Here is a 27698-nt window from a genome sequence, read left to right as displayed (position 1 = left end):
GAGAACTAAACCTAGTGAGCGTTTACATACACATATCAGATGAGGTTATTTCTGTGATACCACCAGGGCAGAGAAAGTTGCGATTCATCTGTCTGCAACTGCTTGTAGGACATATTCCTCTATGAGCAGTGTTTCAAAATTTGCCACAAACAGCTGTGATATCAGTCAAGGTTGCCTTAAGGGAGATTAATAATTTCTTGTAAATAAATTCACAAAAATATTTTTGATAATTTCAAAAACTGAGATTTTATTTGTCACAGTTGAAAGATTATAGGGATTGTGGTAGTAGCCTCGAAGTGATTTAGGTTATCATCCAGCAAACTTACATGCAACATGGTACATCCAACACCACCATTATATTATTACATGCACGACACTGACAGTGAAAGTAGGTAATGGAAAGCTTCTCATAAAACCTTAAGTTGGTTTATGGGAAAGATTGGTTTTGATATACATTCAGATGCGAATAAAAGCTGCTAAAATCAAGAAAGAATGGTTTGGAAATATACTGTTGATTATTCACTTAATACGCTATTTTTATCAGTTTTATCACTCCAAACACTGAAGACAGACACAGATCTGATCACCGACAGAAACATTGTGTATTAGGGCATCTAAATAGAAAAATAAGTAAGTTAAGTAACATTTATGCTCAATTAGTAGGACTTGTACATACTTAAGAGAAAAAGGCCAAACATTATTGGCTAAGGTTAACTAACAGAAGCTTTAAAAACACATACATATACAGGAAATAGAGTAGACAGATATAATATAGGCATTTCCCACCACCATCATCATCACCACTTCTGCCATCTGCTACATTGTAGGTGTCCATCATTGTGGCATAATTTCATAGTCAACAGCGATGGAAAAGCTTATTGTTCCTTACATGTTCCTAATCCTCACTATACCACAGAATGGGTTAGGCTCACAAACACTGACTGACCCATGGATGAGTTATGAAGTATTTACCATGCATACTGTAAGACTGAGTGTATAACATACTATAGCTGAGGCTTAGACAGGCTTTTCAATCACAAGGAAGGGTTATATACAATAGGAAAACACTCTTCAAATATGCTTGCCACATCATAATAAAACATGCAACTAGCACAGAGAACAACATAACCTCAAAAATAATCTCTGGTAGCTGAGTGACGATGTCATGTTACGATAATGTTTCCATGAGCATCACACTGTCTGCTTTCATGCATGTTGGGTCATTGTTGGAAATGCACTGTAATCTGTACAGTAAATCACTTATTTTCCAAAATGCATGGAGTGTAGTATAAACAGACAAGCAAAGAAATCAACATCAACAAACCTACCACCACTTGAGAGAGATTGCACAACTAGGAGGGCCAACAGACAGCGATGAAAGGACTTTTCGTTCTGGTTTGTTCTCAGTTTTACTTTGTCCTTAAAACGATTTCCTGCTTTTTCCGTAGCACCAGCTCAACACGTTGAGTCCCAGAGAAATCAAATTTGTCTCCCAACAACTTTTTACTCAAAAGTAAATGAAGCTGTAGATGTATGATGAAAGTGAAGGAAGAAAGTCTGCACAAACAATGCCACTTTTTTCATGTGTAGGTCAGACAGACGAGTTTGGCTCCGGTCTCCATTCAATGTCTGCTTTGCACTCCAAAAACAACTTTGATGGGAAATCCTTCTAATGACTCAGAGTCTGGAGAAAAGTGTCTAAATCTAGATCCATATTGTTACCTGTGGGACTAGAAGACAGAAACATATGCTGTGTAAAACTATTTTTGGAAAAAATCAAATAACAGTGCAATGGATTTCATGCACAGACACGAAGATTAAAACCTACATGTGTTCAGTGAAGACAACAGGAGGGTTTGGACTGAACTCCACAGGAGTAGGTGCAGTTTCCATTGTGTCTTGAGTGATCGACTCTTGTGGGCTGAATGGCTGCTGGAACTGATGCCTAACAACAGGAACATGAGTGCTATCAACAGGAACCTTAGACTCATTAATAACCAATAACAGAGATAGCGAGATACAAGCTTTCCTCAGTGACTTCATCAAAGGACTCAAATTGGCATGTTTTGCCGTAAGAAATTGACAAATCAAAGGCCTCATTATTTACTCATTTATGATCTTGTAATGTCAAGAAACTGTGAAATCATTTTAAAGTGACAAAGTATCAACACATATGCATCACATTGAGTTTTCCTCAGACAGTGCTGTTTTTAGGCAGCAATAGTTGAGAGTACTCAATTACATTGGACTTGCTGTTTAAGTTAAACATAATTCTGCTATTAAGAAGAAACTTAAGCTACCTTTGTGCAGGTATTTTCTATTTTATGAGACTTTATGGAAGATGATATTGCATGAGAATGTTGAATGTTAAATGTAAGGTACGGTAAGTACACAATATGACACATGAACAAAGTCCAAGCCAATAAAGTGAAAATGGATGAAAGTAGCACAAATGTACCACCAACTATTGCAATATAACACTTTACAGACTATTACTAAAAACAAAACACTGAAATATTTAAACAGGAGACTTTACCTCTTAAACACCTTAGCAGATCCATCATCAAAAACTGATTGCCTACTGACAAGCATCAAACCAAAATTTTCTTTTTAATTTTGGTCAAGATTTTAAAGTTTTCTAAGATAGCAAGTATTTCATGCTGAATTACAGTGAAATGTGAATAAAATGGAGCCCAAGGTGCGTGTCATTTGATTTTATAGGTGCAGTCAAAAAAATGTCAACTTGGATTGGAATATTATCACTTAAAAGAGCTGTAAGCAACATTCACTGTCACTAAATGTTGCACTAGAGCACCAGCATCTCAGACCAAAACAAATGGGTGCTAGGGCGCACCAGACTCCATTGAGAAAAACAATAATTTTACCTCACAGATCATCATAAAACACACTTATTCAAACTGGACAGAAACAAAATAAAACTCACCAAAACCCCTTTTTGTTAGTGTTCCCACTGTTCCAACAATCACTAACTCTGGTTTAGTTGAAATAAACCCTTAATTCACTGCGTTAAGGACTTTACACACAGGGGGCGTTTTTTTCATCCGGTTAATTCGCACGTCAATATATTTTTTTCAGCTGCTGTTTTTGTCATGAGTACTTTCACACAGAACGTAAATATTACATTGCAAAAAAGCAACACAATATTTTTTCTGAATGGGGATTTTCTGAGCTTTTGCACAGTGAATAAAGGCATCAACAATCACGTTGTGCGGAACGAACGTAACGTCACAACTCCTAATGACAATGGCAGACGAGTTTATTTGTTTTTGTCCAAAGAAGTGCAGACAGACATTAATGATTTTTAGAGGATTTCTGTGGCAGCAGCGCAGTGAAAGCCTGATCCCATTGAGAGAGATTCCAGATGTGGCCAGTGCTGGCTGCAATAACAACACAGGCAGAGGGGGTGTGACGTCGTCCTCTGCTCAGGACGCCATTACTCCACTATATCTTTATATATATAATAGTTGTTTGCTGCTACATTAATGTTCAGAATCTCATTTACAGAACCTTTAATACAAGTGTTATATAACTTTGGTGAGACACTGGAACAAACACACAAATATGATGTCGTCAAACATAACAGAGGAATATATTATATATCACTGAGGCTGCTTCAGGATAATTTGTAGGAGAGTATTGGAGCATTAGGCTTGACAAACATAAAAAACATAATAACAAATAATATAAAATAATATAAATACCATTTTGGGCCTCATTTTTTGTCTTAACTGTGACAATCAGTGACAAACATAAATGTGCAGACATAAACACAGCGTAAATGCTGCTAGTTGTAGAGGATTGATAGCTAGCTGGTAAAGGACAGCACCAGGGAATATGAATGACAGGAAGTGAGTTGGTGGTATGGAAATAAAGTCAAAGAGAGAAATATGTGAGTGTAAGTGATACTTACACGGAGAGAGGTGCCATACTGGGAGTCGGGGTTGTGGTTGAGCCAGCTTCCCTGCACACACACACACACACACAAACATGTTCCCAATGGCTTTACTTTAAGTGCATCAAATGACATGGTTTATTGGAAAATAGTTCCTTACGTGCCAACTTTAGTATGGAGAGACACAGGGATATAACCCCCGATGGGTGATGCTTGAGGCTCTGTTTCAAACAATAGCAGAGAAAAAAGAACTTTATCTGTTATTTATCTGTTCTCACTTGAACTTAAGAACATAAAGCTGACTCTGTGCATGAAGACCATTACCTGAGTAGAATTTTTTGAAGACTTCATGTTTGGGAAATTCAGGATACAGGTGTGTTATGTGGTTGATGTCCCGGATGCGGTCACCAAGGCTACGGATCTCAAGATCTCTCTTAGTGAAGGGCTGAATGTTCTGGATTTTCTGTCCCCCATCTAGGAGAAAAAAATGTTTGATGTGTCAGTGCATGCAGAGAGAGAGTTTCAGTGACATACTGTGACTCTCTGTATTATTATTGTTATCATTATTATTATTACTACTACTTTATCCTTATTTAACTCTGTAGGACTTAACAGACTGCTATCACTATGAAAAGTTACATAAGTATCAACATTTAACATATATATATCTGTAGATTATAGCCTCTTTAGTCATTGTGGTCAAAAAGAATGCTCTGTCGTAATAATAATTCAGTTACAATGCACAACAGCGTATACAACAAGAACCTTAAAAATATAGTGTCTCCCTGCCTTCAAAATGTCCATGGAGCACCCGAAGGGTCACAGTGGGAACAGTTGGTGTTTTGGTCAAGTCCAGTTATACTGGGAAACACTCATTTTACATTATGCATTTATTGCTCATTACTCCTTTCAAAAGGCAGAGCTCTGACAGTATACAGCCACAGGCTGTGAGCACAGCTGCAGCTGCTCTACCTGGCTGTGATGGTTGAAGCTGTGGCTGTGGATATGGTTATTGCTCAGACTATACCTGCATTTGAGGTTGAATGTATGGTGTTATGGATATGGCTGCAGTAGCTGTACTGTGATTATGCTTTACTGCCCCTATAAATATTAGCCAAGAAAGCAACGTTAAGCCACATGGAATTTGAACCTACGGAGCTTCTAGTCATAATCACAGCTACAGCCTGTATCAGCCTCAGCAGCCAGGTTAACTAGCTCCGCTTGTTATCTATCTAGCTGCAATGATACAGACTTGCGGCTTGAAGCCACTCTCGCTGTGATCACAACCAACAGCACTCTACTACATAATACATACTACTATATCATAATACAGCTCAGCCTTTCTCTGTGGATCAGAAAAAATGCAAAATGTACTGCGAGGGAACGCAAAAATTCATGCAAGGGAACACAAAAGAATTTCAGGAAAAAAAAATCCCACCGTGACCTTTCAGTGGCTCCATAGATGTCAGTCCAACAACATAACAAATTGTTTAAAAATGATGTCCAAATTTATTGCAAGAGTCTAAATATAATAGACCATTTCATTTAGGAGGACCACCCGCAAAATGAGGGAGGGTGCTAAAGCATTACAATTATCAAAATGAGGTCCTGAAATTCCTTCACATAAAAATAACTGATATAAAAGATATACTGTGTGATGGCCCTCGTCACCATGTCAATGTTTTCTGGGTGTACCTTAGCATCATCGTAGTCCAAACAGGAAACAGAAGAATTTGAGGTGAAAATAATTTTACTGAACACAATCAAACACAAACTGGGGCCACACCAACACTTACTGTCAGCAGCAGACACATATGCAATGGTGATGCCTCCGATTTCAGAGTCACTAAAGCGAAGCAAGAACGTCCCGTTGGGCCTGTCTTTGAGAATCAGGTGTAGATGCTGCTTCCCAATGAAACCAAATATCAGCCTAGTTGAGCAAAACATTGCAAACACTTGTCATTATTAATAGACTGTAGCAGGTTGCCAATATTTACTACTGAAATAGCAGGGGAGTCTCCTCACCCTTCACTCCAGTAGGTCTTCAGGTGCTTCTTGGTCAGCTCCATCACTCCCTCAAACCACTGCCAGAAAGTGAACGGTCGACCTGGGAGAACCTCCTGTAAGATTGACGGGCACTGTGAGATTTTAGTGTATGTCAGCCTGTGTACTATATGTCTGTGCGAGAGGACATACACCTGTACCTTATTAAACTGGGCCCAGGAAACCATCATGTTGCTGAAGTCGTCAGCAAAGTCGGGCTTGTCGAATATCTTCTGAGCCAAGAAGTGCTGGTTGTAGTGGTCCAGATTGTGCTGTGTCTGGACCTCAGAGGTGAATTTACTGTTGAGAGTGCTGTACATCATTATCCAGGGCACGCGCTCCGGCACCACGAACGGCATTCTGTCCTGATGACAACGACAAAGAGGCTGATGTGGCGAGAACACTGATATGCATTTACAATGATGTCAGGGGATGAGTAAAAGAAACTAAAACTGAGAACTGAAAAAGAGAAAGAAAGTATAAATACACAGCCACCACAAATGTTTATTGTAGAAATTGTTCATATTGTGAAGTGGGTGGTTAGGCATTTAAAAAATGTATTTCTTAGAGACCACGTCAGACTATTTCCAGTCAACACTGGACTTGATTTGGTTGACAAGGAAACCTGTCCAGGTCCTCAGAGCTTATGTCTATAGGCCTTTTTTTTGACATCTTGACTTGCTGCTCAGAAATACTCCGGTACATAACCCCCGTAAAACAGTGAATTGAGGGATTACACAAACGATATATAACATATATTGTTAACATATATATATATGTTAATTAGTGAGCTTTAGAGGTGCTGGTAGGTGGATTTTGTTACCTTTGGACAGAGCCAGACTAGCTGTTGCTCATATGTTTTGGCACTGTTCTAAATCATCCAATTTTTAGAGGGCTATATTCAAAACTCTGTCAGATATTTTTCAACAGCCGATACAAGCACTCCTGGCACATAAGTTACTTTTATTGAACTGGAAAAACCCACAACCCCCTATTCACATTCAGGGACGGAAAAGGAAAGGAAGGGAACCTTAAATTAGAGAAGCTCGAGGTGTCCTGATAGCCTAATAGTTAAGGCACATACCACAAAACTGCATTGTGCCTGGTTTGATTCCAGCTGGGAATTGCATATAATTTCTCTCTCCCCTCATTTATTGTCTGCCTCTATTCTGTCTGCCATCAAATAATGGCAAAAATGCCTAAAAAAGAGAGATTAGCTCAGGTATGTCCTTTGTGGCTTTCTGAAAAATTCAAGAAAATGTGGCAGACCTTCCTGAATTATGCTTACACTAGGCACTAAAATGTGAAATATATACTGTAATGATCAAATTCAACATTATCTGTAAACATATCGCATTCTAACGAAGCTTTGGGGAAAGCAATAAGGAAGATCTTTTCCCTCACATTCTGCTTTTATTCCTGTATGGGTGAATGTCTGTTCTGTTCCTGTTTTTTTTTTTCTGTCACTTCCCCTTTCCCATGCTATCAAAATCTCTACATTCACAATTCTGACATCACTGTATTCGACCAATGATCTTTCTACTTGCGTTCCTCGAGCCAATCAGTCCCTGGATGATGTTCTTTAAATATCACTGCAATTATGTCATTCTGTCTTTCAGACCACCTCTCCATCATCACCATAACCTCTATGATGTCCAGGGAGACTCAATCCTGTCCCATCTCCTATGTTCATATGGGTCTACGCTTTATGAAGATGCTTCACATTGATTGAGTCTAATTGCCAAAATCTTTCTCTGTTTTAAACCTCAATAAATATTGTTATACACTTACAATTGATCTTTCCTTATTGAAATACCTATGTTAATCTTTCTCCACTTTTTTTCTGACATCATCCATGTATTTTCCCTGTGTATTTTAATGTTTTTGTTTAATATAGGTATGTTTAAAAACCTGTTTAAAAAACACCATGAATTACTGTGTCTTTAATTTACGTAAGGAAATACCGTGACTATCTGCTGCATAGCTGACGTGTCATAGTCTGCTGCTGCTGCTGCATCTGTGTTAAGATGCAGCCCTCTCAGTTCACCAGATAGTATGTTCCCCACAATGGTTGAAGATGCTTTGTTTGTGAATGGCCACACAGCCTACAGAGTGGCTAGATTACACTTAATAGCTGACACCAGTCTCTGTGCCTACTGTGGGTTTGGGAGGAATTTATTATGGTCACTCTGTTGTGTCTGCAGTGCTGAGATTGGTGTATACCTCAAGTGATGAGGTAAGTGCCTATAGATGCCAAATGTACTCACATGGACAGGGCAATACCATTTTATGTTAGTTGGCTTATTGAACCTATTATTAAGGAGTTATAGTTTAGATAGTTTATTTTGATTCAAAGTAATATCAAAACAACAAACAGAAAATTCCTCCAAAAGCAAAATACATCAACTGCTCTATAAGGTGAACCTGTATATGTCATTCATTTAATGAAAAAAGTGAACCCTGCGAGCAAGCAGTCAACTCGATACTGCACTCATATGGCATACTCCTCTCTATCCAACATACCCTTGTCATCATGGTGGTGTACTTAAGCCGTCAGTGCTATACTCACGCTTTTGCTGCATGCTGGCTGCCACACCACTCACCTAGAAGCTATACTGCCACTTGCTCTTACTGCTGTTCATATTGCATTTCATAAGCCCCACTTCCACCCCAGCATTGTGGGTTCTGTAGCCTTCATTCCCCTATGGCGGGAAGTTATTATCATCACTCCCCACTCCTTGCTGTGCTGAGCTTGGTGTTTCCTTGCAGGGAGTGATGTTAAGAAGTTAGAGCCTAGGCACCAAACATTAACGCCGTCTACATTCACATAATAATCTATTTCACATGAGTTGGCTGACTAAATAGTCTGTGCTCACAACAGCACAGACAAACTGCATTATTGATAACAGAGACTAAAAAGTTAAGGGACATAAAAAATAGCAGAGGAAAGAGGAAAAGCAAAACAAAAGAATAATTTGACACTTACTGCTTCAGAAAAAGCACAGTCCCATATGATGGTGGCCAGAGCGTTGTTGTCTTGACTTCCGTGGACAATGACGACCACCGGCAGTGAGATCATCTATAATCAATAACATCAATTTAAGTTTGTTGATGGATGTATACTGAAAACAAAATTGAAATAATGTTTAACAATTGCAAAATATGATATCTACTGTGTATGACCACATAGTTTTCAGGTCAGTGTATCATTGCTGTAGCAATTTAGCACAGCTTGTGTGCTGTTGAATGATATGGCAGAAAACAATGTTCAACGCAATGTGATCCAGGGAAAAAAACATCGTTATCATGAGGCCAAAATCATTACATTTAATTAAGCAACAGGATGTATAGAGCATTAAATAACAGGCAGAACAATGGATGGGATCAAACCTGTATCCTGTAGGGAGTTTCACAGCCTGTGATGGTGATCTCTGTCGAGAACAGGAGAGCAAATTTCTCCTCTGTCACAGACTCTGATCCCTTTCTGTCTGCTCTCTTGATCTTCTTGATGGACTGTTAAAGCAAAAGTTTCAATTTGTTAAAGACACTAAACAATAATCTAATCTAGGCTGAGAAATCTAGAGCAGTACATACCATATTCCTGAAGGTGGCACATGTGCTCTTGCTGGCTGTGTTGTGTTCTAGGATGGCTGTGTTGTTGATCAGTTCCCCGACATTATCACTGCAGGTAACAAAACAGAGAGTTTAAATGTCAATTTCTTCATAAAATTAGTGTACAGTAAGTACCTTAATGGAGCCCATTTTGAAGTGTTAGCCTTTATTGTTTTTATTTGATTTGATTTACGTTTTTGACAATTTGGGCTTACAAGCCAAGCACAACGTACAGTTTCACAAATTCACAAATACATTTCAAAGGATCCAATTTACGTATCAGAAATGTTCTATAATTACAAATACAGGGTGCTGAGTCTTAGCGACCATTTTCTTTCTTTAAATCTTCCCAAAACAAAAACCTCCTCATTAAAAAGCCACCTTTGGACAACCAATACCAAGTAGGATCCTTTATGTTTAAATAGCAGACTTCTTAGGTCACCGCACCTTGAGCAATACACTACAAAATTAAATTATAGTTTAGGATAATGCAGCTAGAATTGTATAGTTACACTTGCATTTACTGTTTCCCCTTGCACCTAGCTGGTGTAATTTCAATGACCAAATCAAATGTATGTCTTAAAGCTATCCCATTATCTAGTTATTTCAGATTCCCTAATTATTGTGTTGGAATAAATTGTGAGTTAATTTAAGGTTTTCACCTTTAATCAAAGTACAACCAAAATAATTAACAGAACAAATCCAAAAACACAGTGCTTTTTTCCACAAAGGGTACTTCAGGTAGAAAAAAAAAAAGCACTGATACCATGAAAACCAATTAGCGATGCACTTTTGCACTTTTGCTCTCCTCCTCCCTGACATTGTGCAGTGCTCTATGTTGTGTTGTGTATATGACTCACCCTGGTACACTGCCAAGGTTCCTGGCCTGCAGTTCATTAATGATTTGCGCCTTCAGCACCACAGGCTTCCCGGGAGCTACTTTCTCCCCCAGCAGATATCGCACAGTAGTGGAAAACTTTGACTGCGTCTTGATGACCTGAGGGGGCTGCTTGTCCACTACAAGAGAGCTGAAGGAGACATCAGTTACATGAGTGAGAAAAAATGCTTTCTGCTTTAAAAGATGTATGAAAGTAAGCCATTTATGTTGCTCTTTGTGAGTGAAGGAGAGGGAAAAGTTTTTGAATAGTTGAATAAATTTACTATCTCTCACAGTTGTCCAATTTAAAAAGATATCTAAATATATAGAAAAGAAAACAATGTGACTGTGCTACCTTTGAATCAGAACCTGCAGAAGTTGTCCTAGCCTTTCCTGGAGCTCTGGGATCGGTTCCCCTATCAGCATCAATTCCTGTCTGAGCTTCCCGTTCACACCAAGCAGTTGCTCACACCTAACAGAGAAAATATTAAAGACAATGAGGGAGCAAGAAAGAAAGTGAAAACACAAATACCTAAGCCTGTAAAAGATAAATGTTTATGTAATAATTTATAATTTCATACAACATGATGTGTTTACCAAAGAATATGGCTTAACTATTATAATAACAGCTTAAACAAAGAATTATCAGACTGATAAGCCTCATGGCCCTGGAATCCTAGTTAACAGCAATCAGAAAAACATGCACTGAGTCAGAAGGCCCTGAAGGCAAACTTCTCCTTGTGTGGAAAATAATTGATTATCCAAATTGACTAATCAATTATTTGACTAATCACTACACTATTTCACTACTACGGATTAACTGAGGCATGAGCTGAGGCTGATGGGAATGTCATTAGTTTTGCAGGTATTTGGTCATAAACCAAAGTTAAGGGTTCAACAAAGTAATTGCAATTTATCCTGGGGCAATCCATTCAACAATTGTCGAGACGTTTCACTCCAATGCACAAATTTCAACCTCATGGTGGTGCAAGAAGAAAAGTCAGAGCATCACTAAAGTCAGTATGATTCATTCTCTAGGGACCATGAATGTCTGTACAAAATTGTGTGCCAATCCGTCGAGTAGATTTGAGATATTTCACAGGATAAGTGAAAACTTTGACCTGCTGGTGGTGCTAGAAGAAAAGCCAGGGGATCACAGTCAGTATGATTCAACCACTGGTGACCATGAATGTCTATACAAAATTTCATGGCAATCCACCTATTAGTTGTTGAGTTATTTCAGTCTGCACCAAAATGGTGGAACAACTGACCGACCAACCAAAGGACAGACCAACATTGCCATCTCTAAAGCCACACTGCTAGCATGGCTAAAAGTGGGATGCAGCTAATTACTGGGGTATGACTATAGAGGTGCAATATATTTGAGTATTTGAACCCTTGAAAAGCTATAAACTAGTAATAGTATATTACTATGAATTTGCCCTTTAAATAAAACAACTCTACAGCATAGCTCTAAAGATAAGCATGTAAGTGTCAAAGGTTGTCTTGCTTACATGTAATGTTTAATTAGATGTGTGCTTTTACTAGGACAGAATAAAAACAATACAACACAGAGGCAGTCAGTCCAAAAGAGAACAAGTGGAGTGGGGTGCACCTCACCATGTCTGCAGTGGGTTGAGGTTGTCATCAAAGGGATGTCCGATGGTGGCCTTGTGCTGCTCCCACCTCCACGCCTTGAGCCTGCTGATCAGCCGGCTCTGACACTGGTCCAGACAGTCCACACACTCCTTCAGCAGCTGGAAACGCTTCTATAACAACCAACATCCAAACACATTACACTGACACACATGGGCAAACGCATGCATGTGCATATCAATAAACATCATGCACACAAACACAGAAACACAGAAATATTACATACTTCCATATATACCAAAGCATATTATGACACAGAGAGCTTTGATATAACTTTCATGAGATTACAAGTTGTTTCAAATTAACGTTAGACCACATGATTTATGTATCAGTTGTTTTATTTCTAGTCTATAAAATTTATAAAATGCACCTTTCTGAAATTTCCAGACCTTAAAGTGTCAAATTGTTCATTTTGCCTGGACAACACAAAAACTCAAGAGATTCAGTTAATAATGTTATTAGATAAAGAAAAACTGAAAATTCTCATACTGGAGTTGGCAGAATCTACACTACATTGCCAAGCTCACCGTGGCCATTGCTTTCACATTGTACTCTAGCTGCTGGATGTGGTTCTGGAGTTTCTGGACTTCTGACTTTGCGGGATCCAGTCCGTTCTGTTGAATCGGCCCTGTGCAAACAATAAATAACATCATATGTTGAGATCATTCACTCCAGGATACTACTGCATTTCCTTAAACCAATACAAACCTGGATGACCTGCAATTTTCTGATGTTAAACTCTGACAAAACTGAAGTTATTGTACTTGGCCCCAGACACCTCCAAGACACATGATCTAAAGACATAGTTACTCTAGATGGCATTGCCCTGGCCTCCAGTACCACTGTAAGGAATCTCAGAGTTATCTTTGATCATGAGTTGTCCTTTAACTCCCATCTAGGGATGGGATCCATAAAACAAACTTCAAGGACTGCCTTTTTTCACCTACTTAACATTGGAAAAATCAGGCACATCCTGTCTCAAAATTATGCAAAGTCCATCCATTTATTACTTCTAGGCTGGATTATTGCAATTCCTTATTATCAGGCTGCCCGGATAAGTCCCTTAAGACTCTCCAGTTGATCCAGAATGCTGCGGCTTCTCTGCACTGGCTCCCTGTAAAATCCAGAATAGAATTTAAAATCCTTCTCCTCACCTACAAAGCCCTTAATGGTCAGGCACCATCGTATCTTAAAGATCTCATAATACCTTATTACCTGACTAGAACACTGTGCTCCCAGGATGCAGGGTTACTTGTGGATCCTAGAGTGTCCAAAAGTAGAATGGGAGCCAGAGCACTCAGGTACAGAATCAGGTCCCAGTTTGGGTTCGGGAGGCAGAAACCATCTTCACATTTAAGAGTAGGTTTAAGACATTCCTCTTTGATAAAGCTTATAGTTAGGGCTGGCTCAGGTGAGTCCTGAACGATCGCTTAGTTATGCTGCTATAAGACTGCTGGGAGACTTCCTATGACACACCTCTCTCCTCCTCTCCCTCTCCATCTGTATGCATTCTTATCTCATTAATGCTTGTTACTAACTCGACATATTCTCTCTCCCAGTTTTGTGCTTTCTCGTCTCTCTCTTCTCTCTTGTTGCTTTCAGCAGGTATTTCTGCCTTCAGAGCTGCAGAGTCTGGATCTATGATTGCGTGTCTCCTACTGCTCCCATGTTTCTGCTTGACAACCACACTACAACTATTATTATTAGTCTTATTACTATTCTTAGCATTATTATTCATATCATTATTATTACTATTATTGTTTTATTAATATTAATATTACCACTACCATTACATTATTATTATTTTAAAATCCTATGTGGACTTTGCATTGTGCTACTGTATGCTCTCTCTGTCTCTCTCTCAGAGTGCATACTGGGAGCGAGTGCGGCATGAGTGTGAGCGTGACGTGAGTGGTGACTCGTGCTTGAGTTGTTTCTCTTTCTTTTCTATCTTTTTTCTTTTTTGAATGGTTGAAAGTATTTTCGGGTTTTTTTGGGGGGGGGGGGAAGACATGGCGGTTCCAGGTGCTCATGGTTTGGGTTCACTCACGCGTCATCACGGTGTAAAAGTGGCGGCGACAGCGAGTATGGAGAGTTGCTGTTTAGCTGTAGGGGAAATTGTGGGACATGAGAATGTATTGTCTGCCTCAAAGATGAATAGCGCTATTGAAATTTTCTTGAGTACAATAGAAAAAGCAAACAAAGTAGTTCAGAGGGGAATTATTTTAGAAGGTGTTCTTATCCCCGTTCTTCCACTTTCATTACTGTCTAAAAGAGTTACACTCTCCACGGCGGAAGGCGCAGCTAACGGCACTGTGCAGCCGGCCGGTGAGGCCGAGGAGTCCAGTGAGACCGGTGAAGTTTCAGCCGGGGCAGAGAGCGCGGTGGCGCGGGCGAGCGATCATGATGGAACTCAGAGCGCTGGGACTGTGAAGGATGCTTTGGTTTCAGTGGGGGAAAACATCGAAAGTGCTAAAGATGTTGAGAACGAGGGAGACAAAGGTGAGTCAAGCAATAAAAGAAATTCAGAAATGGTTATGGGGGATGTTCGGGAGGTTGACGGTAGGCCTAATGAAATTGATTCAGAACAAGCATTGTTTAAAGTGCCTTTGAAAAGGAAGAAGTCAGATAAAGTTAATGATTTTAGACAGTTAAAGAAATTTGATCTTGAAGATGTTGTTGATTCAATTGATTCAGAGAGTGACAGTGAGTTATCTGGCTCAAGTGTTATGTTGTCACAAAGTGAGTGTTCCAGACGCAATTATGATGTAGATGACATTAAACTGTTCGTCAAATCAACAAAGAACAAGAGAGGGGTTTTGGTCAATGAGTACTTCCCAGATGTAGGACAGTTGTGGGAAAAACAAAGAATTTCATGGCTGAAGACTGTTTTTCAAACAAAGAGGTGTACAGGTTAAAGAAAATAGTGCGAAAAGTCCATTTGGATTTAAATGATGACGGTGAAAAAGCTTAAATCAACGAATATGAATCATAGTCTTTATTTTTATTTTTGAGTATGGCTGAAGTGTGTATTGCATCATTAAATGTGAATGGTGCAAGAAATGGTAAAATCAAGCTGAATTGTTTGAAGTCATTGAACAGAAAAAAATAGACGTTATTTTTAGCCAAGAAACACACAGTGATGTTAAAAATGCTGCTGATTGGATGCAGGAGTGGGATGGTATTTCTGTCCTCAGTCACAACACCACACTTAGAGGAGGTGTGGGTATTTTATTTACTAAGAGTTTTTGTCCAGTCTCTTATCAAGTTGTTGAGAAAAAAAGGAAGAATTTTAAAAATAAGAGCTATTTTTGAAAAATATGTTTTTGTTTGTGTTTATGCTCCAACGGCAGCAGTGGAAAGATTGGTGTTTTTAGATGCCCTTAGTACCATGTTACAAAAATGCTGTACTGAAGAATATTTATTTTTAGGAGGAGATTTTAATTGTGCGGAAAATAATATTGACAGAAATCATATTGAGCTCCATATGCCGTCACGTGACCATCTCATTAAGATGATAAATGTGAATGATTTATGTGATGTTTGGAGGCATTTTCACGACGGACAGAGACAGTATACTTGGGCTCATGTTCGTGACAATGTTCTATCTCTTCTTAGATTAGACCGTTTTTATGGTTTTAAACATCAGTTGGGTATTTTTAAAAGTTGTGTCATTTCACCGGTCAGTTTTTCTGATCATCATATGGTATTGGGCTTTTTCTTTTTAAATCAAATTAAACCACATAGTGCATACTGGCATTTCAATACTAACTTATTGTGTAGTAAGGATTTTAAGGATGCATTTAAAGTATTTTGGGAACAGTTTAAAAAAAAAAAAAAAAAGATTAATTTCAAGACTTACAGCAATGGTGGGATTTTGGAAAGGTCCAAATAAAACAATTTTGTCAACATAAGATGGTGTAGTCCATCGTAGAAAAGGTTTCAATCGTAGTCATCTGGACACTGTTTTCAGAATCAAGACGTTTCGGCTCCCATCCAGAAGTAGCTTAAATTTCTGAGTTCTCAGACCATTTTTCACTATTGAGAATGACTTCCGGATGGGAGCCGAAACGTCTGGATTCTGAAAAAATGTCCAGATGACTACGATTGAAACCTTTTCTACGAATTTTGTCAACAGTACACCAGCAATGTCACCAAAGAGTTAAATAGTTCTATGAAGGCCTTGGAGGCAGAGATAATGAAATTACAGAGTTTAGCTGATTCAACAAGTAATCAAAATTACACAGAGATGATCTCATACAAGAAAACCCAGCTAGCAGATCTACTCGGGTTGAAAACACAAGGAGCTCTGGTTCGTTCTCGTTTTTTAAGTATTAATGGATGAACAAATGGATGCGCCATCTAAATATTTTTTTAGCCTTGAAAAGAAGAATGGGCAAAAACGTTTTTTGCATGCTTTGCGCTCCAAGGCAAGAGTGATTTTATCTAGTCATGCGGAAATATAAAAAAAAAAATCATAATTTAAATGGTTGAAAAAGCTCAGAAAACTAAACTGAAAATAAAATGAAGTCATGAATTAATCTTGAAAAAGAGGAACGAAAATAAGTTTACTCCAATTTCAGTTTCTGTGTTATGGTACTTAACGTAAGCTCCAGTTGCATCACTAGAGCTTATTGGCACTTAGTTGGTGTGGCTGTTCATTGTATCTTAGGTATGTGAACATGAAGCAGGGTGTTGCTGTATTCAGTCTACCTTGTGTTTGTGTGTGTTCATTTGTGTGTGTGTATCTCTCACCTTGTAAACCCTCATAGTTCTGCCTCTCCCAGTTGAGCTCTTCTTGCAGCTGGTGCATCTTTTGTCGGATGTCCTGGACCTCAAGCACCTTCAGAACCAGGTGGTCTACATCCTGCATGTTGGGGAATGAAGACTCTCTACTCGGGTACTGTTGGTACTGTGGTGGGTTGGGTATCTGAGGGGACTACAGACATGGAATAGCACTTAATACACTTACAGTACTGGTGCTGGGGTCAGAACCGTTTCACACATTACTTCCACTATTAAAAGTAAATTAATAGTGGAAATTATCTAGAAAACAGATTAACTTATTTCTCCCTGAGAAGTCAAACCAAATCAATTTAAAACCTTAAAATGCCTAATGTAAGCCCACACTGCCAAAAGAAATAGTTTAAGCAATACATTGTTTAAAAAAAAAAAGAAAGACTAATACGACACAAATAATGATTAGGGGTTTTCAAAGTCTGACACTGTGGGCCCCCCTCAGACAAAATTGAAACAACTGCACCCCCCCAACCAATTTTGTAAGTTCAATTATTATTCTTTGTCTTTCTTCAATTTGGGGGATAATCATGCTCTAAGTTTTGGAACTAGAGTTCCCATACTTTGGGGGATTTGGGGGATATAAACAGAAAGTATAATGTTGCCATGGAGTCAGTTAGTTAGCTCTGGTCTCTGGTTTTTGCCTATATTTGAATACATTTTGCCAAACTGGCACCAATAAAAGTATGCCGAATCAGCTATTAGCAGTTCCTGTTTGCAATGTACCCATGGATGTACAGACAACTATCACTGGATTACTTTGATACTGAAGAAAACTTAAAAATGTGATGATTCTTAGGCAAGTTCTGGAGTCATTAGGAGCCTCTTTTTTCTATGATTTCTAAGTGGATGTATGGACGTTTATTCGCAATGGACATCTAAGATAATGATATCCTTAATAATATGTGTATCATGTCTGTGTGTTCGGGGTTGTGATTTCAAACTGGTGTCTGTTAACTGCATACTTTAATTAAAAAGCTAAAAGTTTCTCAGGCAAATTTTGACACTGGGCAAGTTTGTTTTCATGGACTACTGTCTGAAACTAACCAAAACCAATGGCTACCTACAAGTTAGGAAATCAATCTACACATGTAACGTTTTCCTTGAAAAATGTCTTCCAATCGCTAAGTATACACAATTTGTATCGCAAAACCACTGTTATAGTCCTTTAGTATGAGACGTTTGCTAGTTATGCCTTTTTCCTGTGTGTCTACCTATTTGTAATGATAATCTACTTGTAGTTTCAGAAGGCAATTCTTCGTCACCTATAGTCGACACTCAGATCACGCCTCACCAGGCAAAATGATCAGATAGCTTATTAGGGTGAGGGCTGTAGTTAAACTAAATACCAACAGTATTTGGTACACTTACTGTGCCAAGCAGAACCCTCTCCTTCCTGAGGATGTCCCTGACCATCACTACAAACTGTAGAGGCTGCTGCTGAAACATGGCCTGTAAAGCAAACACATGTCTTATCAAATCTCAAAAACAGTCCATAATACAACTGTGGAGATACTAGTATACAGCAGTTTATTCAACTAATGTCATAGATCATACATTTCTAGTGGCAACTTGCCTGTATTTATGTTGTAGCAGGTTGGCACAAACATATTCAAAGAAGCATCTGCGGTTATTATGAATTCCTAAGAATTGTATTTTGTAGTCAGTAATTAAGTCATCAAGTACTTAAAAAACGTTGTGGGCACTTCTCAACCTCTCCACAGCCCCACGAATGACTTACATTACTCATGAAAAACACAATATTTTCCTGCATATGAAAACACCATCTTCCTGTCTTTGGTTTTGTCACTGCGCTCAGTCACTCAAACCTGCTGCAATCAGTGGCAGTTTCTTGGAATTATACATAACGGCTTGAAGAAAATGTAACCTCAACTGCAAACAGCCGGCAGAGTGACACTGTCTTATTGAAACCATTCAAGGAGGAAGCTAAATCCATTTCTTGGAGCTACTGAGTGACACAGTCACCCTACCATGTTCCTGCTGATCTGCATCAGCTTCATCCGGTCTACCACATTGGCATTCTGCTGAGCAATCGATTGCAGCATGCTGATGGTTTGGTCCAACAGAGCCTGAGCCTGGCTCTCCTGCTCCACCTTTTCCAGCACAAAGTCGTCCCTGTGAGCACACACACACACACGCACACACACAGATCCATGCACATGCATATACAGTATGTGCATGTAAACATACACACATGTATATACAGTAGATCCAGACACACATGGCCACAGACAATATGCAATAAGAATATGCATGTATATGCTGTATATATGCAAGCACATCTGTGTAACTGTTTGTGTGTACATGTATGTGTATGTATAGTATGAGTGTGCACATGTGTTTGTGTCATACCATCTTTGACTCTCAATCCATTCAGCTAAAAAATGTCTGACTTCAATGGGGAAAGCCGATGGGGGATAGAGGTTGTTGACAGTCTCATCAGACAGGCACTGTATCATCTGGGACATGTGTATCCACTGGGCCATGATCAAACAGGGCTACACAAGTCAGAGTAAAAGGACATTATGTATGAGTATTCAATTTTACTACATTTCTAATTAACAGTGGAACCAAACAGGACATATTTTTTGATCAAACATCATTAAAAAATAAGAAAGGTGTTATTCTGTATGTTTCATATTATCAACAAATCCCATGAAAAGACCAAAACCAACAGTGCATAATTCAGTCTGTCTAGAATTTCCCACTTCCCTACCCTGTTTGTGGCACTCAGGCCCATGGACATTTGTTCCTCCCGATGATGTAAATCTTTAAAAAAAAAAAATAATAATTTTTATCTCAACAATGAGTACAAATTCATACTGTGCAGCCAAACATTGTTCAAACTTTGTTATATATTTTAGTGGAGGTCCCAAAGTCTCCAGAAATACCAAATATGTCAGTATGAATATTGAAAAATGTGCATAAAATGATGAACAAGAAGAGTATTTCCATTTGATGGAATGATGTAGCCATAAAATAACATGGAGTCTTGGGTTTAAATATTTCACTCATTGTAAAAACACCATAGATTCAAGTTGGAACAAGCTGATACAGAATATATGTGATACTGTCAGATGGACTGTAATAAGATCAGTTTTCCAACCTTGAAGAAATTTAAAAGGGGAAATTAAAACAACTGGAAGTTAAGGAGATAAAAAAAGTATTTCTCAAATAGGAGAGTTTTTAAAGATTATTTTCAGCCGCAGAATAATATACATTTGGTCTGCAAGTCAGTATTTATGGCACCAGGATGGCCTATGTGGGATTTATTGAAAATAAACTACAGTGCCCATGTTCATCCTAACGAAGGAACATGAAACTGTGCAGTTCATTTACATGTTTTTCACTTTTTTTGGAGATCAATGGAGGTCTATGGCACAGAGTAATAAGCTATATCAGGCTTTGGATACACAGACAACACTTGTTAGTAGGATCAACTCATTCTTGGTTTTGGTGTTTTCACTGGATTTGATCATTTACTGACAGTAAGACAAACAGATTAGAGTCCAAAACTACTGCATGTAGGTCAAACAACCATATGGAAAACGTGTACACCACAGCTGTAGAGAGACAGAGATAGATGTCTTCAATATGTTGCTGGCAACAAGCAAGTATATCCTGTGAGCTTTATCAGCTTCACACGTGTGGGGAGAACCACATAGTATAAAAACTCTGTGTTTTAAGACTTCATTTTACCATGTTTGTGGTAATGTGAAGGTCAAACCATTAATCTCTCTCCCTATACTTCTGAAGGTGTAAAACCTTCCACCAGTTACTTGATTATCCTTTTTATCCTTTGTTGTATCTGAAAGCTTGAATATCTCTCTGTAGTCTGACTGTTTGTCATTATGTAAATTGAAAGTGGTTTCCTGTATCATTCTTGATCTGAGTTTGTGCTCATGTTGACGTAATTACACAACAGATACATTACAAAGTATCTTCATTTTAAGCACTATGTTTTTGAAAGGTGAGAAGAGAGCAACATTAATAAACAAGAAAATCCTTAAAGTGAGTCATGATATCTAATACACGACATTGAGCAATGTTTTATAGCTGTTGTGTAATGTGTAATACTTTTTGGATTTTTTTTTTCATGCCATGTGTGAATCAAGCAATTCTTGTCCAGTCCAATTTGAAGGCTACTCACTGTGCTTTAGAAGAAAATATGCATATTTGCTTTCTTGCTGAGAGTTAGATGAGAAGATCGATGCCACTCTCATGTCTTTATACTAAATATGAAGCTAGAGCCAGGAAATGGTTGGCTTATCTTAGCATAAACACTGGAAGCAGGAGGAAAAAAGTCCTGGCTAAATCCAAAGGTAACAAAATCCTGCTACCAGCACCTCTAAAGCTCACTAATTAAAATGTTATATCTATGTAATTAATCTGTATAAAAAACTAGCCCAACTTCATCGCTCTGCCTGAATTAATGCTAGGTTCAATTTAATATGCTTAAATGAGCTGAAAACATTTTAATTTAACCAGGGCTATATAAAGTATAACAGGAAAACACTGTATTTCTACAGATAATATCAACATGTTAACATTAAAACCGCTATGGCCAGATTTAACTGAAGCAGACAGGGTTCAACAGTAAACTACCACAGTAAGAGGAAAAATACCATAGCCTGGATTGTAAACCTGTTGTATCAGTGTATCTGATCCTGTTTCGGTTGTTCCCCTGGATTGGCTTCAAAACAACAAGTAGCAGCAATCTGCTTTATAACCACAAAGTTGGACAGTTTCACGCTTGCATATTTGGGTTGTTCTGGTCTGTTTGGGCCATACTTTTATGCAACAGTTAATAACCAAATTTAGAGCACTGAAGCTCTCTGCTCTAGCCAGTGTTTAAATAGCTACACTGGTTGCTTAGTTACATTGTGTTGAATAGTCATCTCTAATGTTGGCTGACTACCCAGTGAGATTAACAAGTATTTGATCCTTCAGCCCTGCAATCTTAGAGCCAAACATTTGGGCATATTAAGTGAGGAAAACTGCACCACTGCCTCAACAAAATACTCTGATTTTGATCCACAAGCCTGTCATGATGGCTACACAAAGGTTGCCCTGCCAACCAATGAATAAAGTCAACCACGGCAGTCGTGCCGCCTCTTGCAGCAGGGATAGGGTACGATGGGTGAAACATTGTCAGAAGCTGCACTATATAATGTACTGAGACTTTGCGCATTTAGTGCTCAAACACGCAGATTTTAGGATATTCTTATGTATTGCGACAACACCTCAGATGTGTTCAATATAAACCACCAGGTCAATCGAGTCTCTGTGGTGCACAAAGCTTCTCCCACTTTTCCCATATGTACATCTCCCTTGTGTACAGTAAAGCCTGGGAGTCTTTCTCCCCTGCCAGAAACATCCCTGGTGGGAATCATTCAGACATTACAAGCCATGCAAGTTTCCTCCTTCCCTGCTGGCTGGCCTCACACACCCACGTAGACCACGTAACTGCAGCAACTCCAGTTCAACTCAGGCAACGTCATTCCTCTCCCTCTCCCCATCTATCCTGTTTGTTTCTACAATGATGCCTAAAACAAGTTAAATGTCAAGTGAAGTATTTATAGATTTTGGCGGCAGATCAGGAGAGTTTCCAATTCAAGCTATAATTGGGTACAAGGTTTTGATTTGGTATGGAACAATGTTAAAGGTACATAATCATTTAAAAGAGGATGTGAAAGTTTTGACCCTGATTTTGGGAGTAGGAGGATTTATGTGTGTGACTACATTATTTGGATCCAAACAAAAAAAATTGTGACAGATATTTTAAGCAGGCACGACAGATGTAGGTCCGCTATGCAGCTGGTGAGTGAAAAATTAAATTTCTTGAAAAATATCAATGTGCACTGCCCCTAACAAATAGAGTCAAGTCAGGTCAGTTTTATATATATAGCCCAAAATCATGAATTTGTCTCTGAAGGCTTTAATTGAGTAATAAAAAGAGAGACCTTACATCTTCAGCAGGCTCTTAATATGTCTGGAAGAAACAGATGTTCTCACCAGCTAAATGTCTGGTGAAGATTAGAGTGAAAAATAAAGCATGATAATCAGATGACATTCAATTCATATCACTACATATGATAATATCTGTTAAGGTATGGAAAATCAAATGTCAGCTTGTATAGTTTGATGTCACTGCATAATGGGAAGTCAAACCAGTACTGGTAATTTTCCACTGGCATTCTCAGAAATCAATGTGGGGGAATTTGACGATTGTTGTGGGATTGTTTTGAATTCTTAACTCATAAAACAAAATATGTTTGTTTTATAAGTTAGTAAGTCCCATTATATGACTACAGTAATAGAGGATAAACAATACATTGCCCTAGTTGAAGGGAATGAATTTCCAATACCTTCACTTTCTACGAGCCCACCCTCACACTACCTGTCACATTATAGACAGAAACCTCTCTTCACTGACAATCATCAAAAATTATCTGCAACTAACAATTATTTTCATGATCAATTCATCTGCCAATTATTTTCTCTCGTCAATCAATCATTTATTCTGCAGAATATTAGAAAAGAAAAATATCACCAAGAGCAAAAGGTGATGTCTTCAAATTACATGGTTTCTCCAACAGTCCAAACCCCAAATATATTCAGTTTACTATCACATATGACAAAGAATTTATGCAACAAATGATTCAATTTAGAGCTGAAACGATTAGTCTTGTATATTAGGACATGGAATACCTTTAGATTGCGGATGGTTGGTTTATCAAAACAAGCAATTTGAAGACATCACTTTGAGCTCTGGGAACTTCTCATGAGCATTTTTCACTATTTCTCTGACATTTTATAGAACAAGGGATTATTAGATTGATCCAAAAAAATAAATAAAACCAACAACAATCATCAGATTACTTAATAATGAAAATAGTTATTAGTTGCAACCCTAACTCAATTATTGAGATCAAAGCAAAAGTCAGATTATTACAGAGGAAAGCAGGACGGTGTAGTCCCTCATTTGCCCAGGAGTGTTCTATCGTAGGAAAGGTTATTTACCTCAAAGGAAGGAGTCTACCTGAGTATCTCATGATACTCAGGTAGACTCTACCTGAGGGCAGGGCTTATGTAACACAGAGTAGCTTAAATTTCTGAGTTCCCGTTCCATTTTTTAACAATTGTGAATGACTTCCAGATGGAAGCCGAAACGTCTTGATTCTGAAAACAGTGTCCAGATGACTACCACTGAAACCGTCAGACGACAGAGGAAAGCACACACTACCAGGCCAATTCCTAATAATCACCATTCAGAAACACACCTTTAAAACCTTCTAATATTACTAAGCAGCATCAAGGAGCACCAAAGGGCACTGGCACACAACAAAAAACAGATTGTTCTTTGACTCAGGCAGCCTTTCTCACTTCTACAGCTAACAATGAGCTTCAAAATCTTGTCTTTGAAAACTTGCCAACAGACAACAGGCTGTGCTCTCACTGCAATCTGATTCCCCTCCTTACAGAAAGCACCAGTTTACTGACCTGAAAGACCAAATCTTTCAAGACAGATGCCTAAACATCCTCCATCAGATAAGTGACACTTAACGTCTCTAAATTTTGGGTGAGATCACCTAAAATGCTCTCATGCACAGTAAAAAAATGTGTGTCAAGTCAGCTTTCTTCTCTTTTATAGCCCAAAATCAAAAAACTGCCTCAAAGGGCTTTACAATCTGTACAACATACAACACCCTCTATCCTTAGACCTTTGAGTCAAATATGGAAAAAATCCCCCAAAAAAACATTTAATGTGATTTAAAAAGGGAGAAACCTCAGAAGGGCAACAGAGGAGGGAAACAAATGGGAAAACCTCGGAGACCAGAATTATCAACACGGTTGTTTCCTTAAGCTCTATGTGAATATGGCTCTCAGGTTATATTGTAGATTTTTATGAATATACACTCGTCTTGTCATTTGTAGGCTCAACATTCATACCAATCAAGCTATTTGATCTGATTTGATTTGAGAAAGAGAGAGACTCCCCAATTTCTCTTTCATCGTGTGTGGGAGGTACAGCACAGTCTTCAACGACCGCTGAGTCGATAGGAAACTAGCTGTGGTTGTTCAATATGAGCTATTATTGTACAGTATGTATAGTAAGCACTCGGATTAGTGTTTTGTCACATGGCTCTTTTTCATGGCAGACTCTGTTCATCTGTCCCCTAGGAGTGTCTCTATTGCCACACTGGCTTGTGTAGCCTACAGATTTTTTTGAGGTTTTATGTCAACACTTACACTCTCGTGCTGTGGAAGCAGCTGCTGTTCTCACTGAGGTGAGTCATGATTTGCCCCACCTTGTTGGTAATAGCTATCCACTGTCAGGCACTGCCTCTGGTGGCCAGGATGAATTCAACAGAGTTGCACATGTGTCTGACGTTTCTCTGTTGGCTCTTTGAAACCTGGATGGGTTTCATAACTGAGATTCTGAACACTTGCTCACACACACACACACACACACACACACACACACACACACACACACACACAGGGAACGCTGCCCTAACTTGCCCTTCGTCACGTGTTACTGGTAGAAACACCTCACCTGTGCATGCAGGTTAATCACATTAATCACAGTCTCACAAAGTTAGTTACACTTTCACATTGGAGTTCAATGCAGCTAGACACTTTACCAATAATTTCATCAGCATAATACTGAATGACAAAGTGGGAACTGAAGTGCAAGCAGCTGCTTTAGTGTTTGCCTGGGATATTATATCTATTCATTGCATGTTATTTGGGGAGCTAATACTAGGATGTGATATGAACTGTATTACTACCAATGTTCAAATCTAATATATTCCATCAATATTGGGGTTAATGTCACATAAACAGCATTAAGCTGTCCATGATTTCTAGGAACAACACAGCAGGAGATAAAACAAATGTGCTTATTTAGGCACAGAGCATGAAGGGAGGGATCAGAGTTGATTAAAAATGATATTCTTGCTGCCTTGATCATTACATAATTCCTTTCCACACATCGTGAAATACAAGAAAATGATTAAAAGCACAATTGGAGCCTCTTTTTATCTGGTGAAAGTGAAAATAAACTGGACGCAATCACTTTTAAGGTTTGCAGAAACGTAGAATATGAGGCTGTATTTCAGGCCCACATACACATCCTGCAACAGCCTGGAGGGTTTTTGTGTGTGTGTGTGTGTGTGTGTGTGTGTGTGTGTGTACGTGTAACCAAAACATGACAGAGACGCAGACTATACGCACGGTTCTTACAACTTTACTAGGCCTCACAAGCAACAGGCCCTAGTTTTTAACAGATAAATATCCGTACAATAAAACAAACAACAATACCACTTACCTTCAGTTAAATATAGATTATATGACATTGAAAAGACGCTATAGTCCGTCTCCCTTCTTCCTCCTCTGTCTCATAAGTACTCCGCCAGTCCGAATATCCTACCGAACATTTCCTGCCTCCATCACTCAATTTAACGCTGACGTTGCCCCTTAAAAGGTGGACAATTAACGTTACCGTCGTTTCAACCGAGGAGAAATCAACTTTGAGCGCCGAGCACTTCTCACAGGCCACGGACAACTTTTAACAACGTAGAAAGTAGGTTAGGCTTACTTCCCTGTTAAGCACGATGTGCCACTACCGGAGGAGCGCGCTTAATTTCCTGCCCTCACGTTCCAGTTCAACTTCACACATGACCGAGCAATGTCGACTAGTCCAGACACATCAGGGCTGCTGTTTAGCAATATGATGACGAATAGATACTGTGCATTTCGGAGGTTGGTTCAACATTTCCAAATGTGGTCCTTGTCTGGTCTTGGGCTTATATTTGTATGTAGATTACAGCTGTCTGTTTTGTTAGTACTGGAAGGATTCCACAGCGATGAACGCATGCATCCTGCAGCCTTTGAGAGAGAGAATAAGCATAAACAGAGAATACATATGGTAGGCATTTATCTACTACCTTTAAAACAGAAACTATAGCTGAGTGTAATGGGCTTGGTAAACTTCCACAGGACGAGACGTAGGCGGAGTAGCTGTTGTGTCATTTCCAGAAACTGTAACTTCCAGTAAGACTCTACTGAGACACGTGATACCCTATCTGCAGATGGCAGTATCTTCAAGTCGGACATCTACCCAACGGCACCCACTGACGGGAAATCATCAGGCCTACACTGTTCATTATAATTCTTAGGATTTTACCTTTCTGTGACCTCGAATTGTTAAGATAATAGTCTGTGCTCTTTAGTTTTACTATTCTGGATTTTATTATGCTAGCGTCTAAATATGGAGTAATTACAGTTCATGCTTTTCCCCTACTGGCCTGGGTGCAGCTGACCACTAATCTCAAGCTCCTCCTTTTACGGCTTCCGTGCATATTACAACCTCATAACAACTGAGTCAGCTCCAGTGATGCAATGTAACTAAGTACATTTACTCAAGTACTGTACTTAAGTAAAACTGTGAGGTACTATTTTACATGAGCATTTCCATTCTTTATTCATGTACTGTACTAAATTTCAGAGGCAAATATTGTACTTTTTATTCCACTACATTTATTTGACAGCTACAGATGAATTACTAATTACAAATTAGGGTTTTACATATAAAAACCTATGATGAGCTTATTAAATACAATACAATGCTATGGGATAAACTATCCAACTGAACAGTATATTAAGTAGTTCAAATTAGCCCCACCTTGCCCTGCTACAAAATCAAAACGCTGCTGACACCTTATTGCATCATACAATAATGTAATACAGTATATAATAATATAACACTGACAG

At 38.7% G+C, this 27698-nt stretch overlaps 1 protein-coding gene across 6 annotated transcripts; it reads right to left on the bottom strand.

Moving 5' to 3' along the window:
• Positions 1–220: 220 nt before the first annotated feature.
• Positions 221–27161, bottom strand: stat6 (signal transducer and activator of transcription 6, interleukin-4 induced). 6 transcript variants are annotated; one of them, XM_044209640.1, is made up of 22 exons: positions 26873–27161; positions 19636–19688; positions 19272–19417; positions 18890–19034; positions 18270–18350; positions 16857–17040; positions 12629–12729; positions 12066–12214; positions 10801–10917; positions 10429–10596; positions 9551–9638; positions 9347–9469; positions 8943–9035; positions 6118–6321; positions 5939–6033; positions 5710–5843; positions 4238–4387; positions 4074–4134; positions 3932–3982; positions 2537–2581; positions 1829–1945; positions 221–1730 (listed from the first exon to the last, which is right to left on the bottom strand). In XM_044209640.1, exons 1-22 carry the CDS (start codon positions 27039–27041, stop codon positions 1670–1672), a joined length of 2535 nt encoding a protein of 844 aa, XP_044065575.1. In that variant the 5' UTR covers positions 27042–27161; the 3' UTR covers positions 221–1669. The 6 variants fall into 6 exon arrangements, with proteins under 6 accessions (XP_044065575.1, XP_044065577.1, XP_044065576.1 ...); XM_044209642.1 differs by lacking the exon at positions 26873–27161 and adding an exon at positions 26254–26866; XM_044209641.1 differs by lacking the exon at positions 2537–2581.
• Positions 27162–27698: the final 537 nt, after the last annotated feature.

The sequence above is a fragment of the Siniperca chuatsi genome, linkage group LG10, assembly GCF_020085105.1.
Source record: "Siniperca chuatsi isolate FFG_IHB_CAS linkage group LG10, ASM2008510v1, whole genome shotgun sequence".
NCBI classification, from domain to species: domain Eukaryota; kingdom Metazoa; phylum Chordata; class Actinopteri; order Centrarchiformes; family Sinipercidae; genus Siniperca; species Siniperca chuatsi.
Note: the sequence above shows the minus strand (reverse complement) of the source record. Positions and strands in the feature narration are given on the sequence as shown.

Excerpts from the sequence above, each read along its gene's own strand:
- stat6 (XM_044209640.1), bottom strand. The coding sequence starts at position 27,041 with ATGTCCGACTTGAAGATACTGCCATCTGCAGATAGGGTATCACGTGTC. Across the intron at positions 9,470-9,550 it reads GTGCCACCTTCAGGAATATG|TCCATCAAGAAGATCAAGAG; the intron begins GTATGTACTGCT and ends TTGCTTTAACAG. Across the intron at positions 6,322-8,942 it reads ACTGTGCTTTTTCTGAAGCA|GACAGAATGCCGTTCGTGGT; the intron begins GTAAGTGTCAAA and ends CGTTGTCATCAG.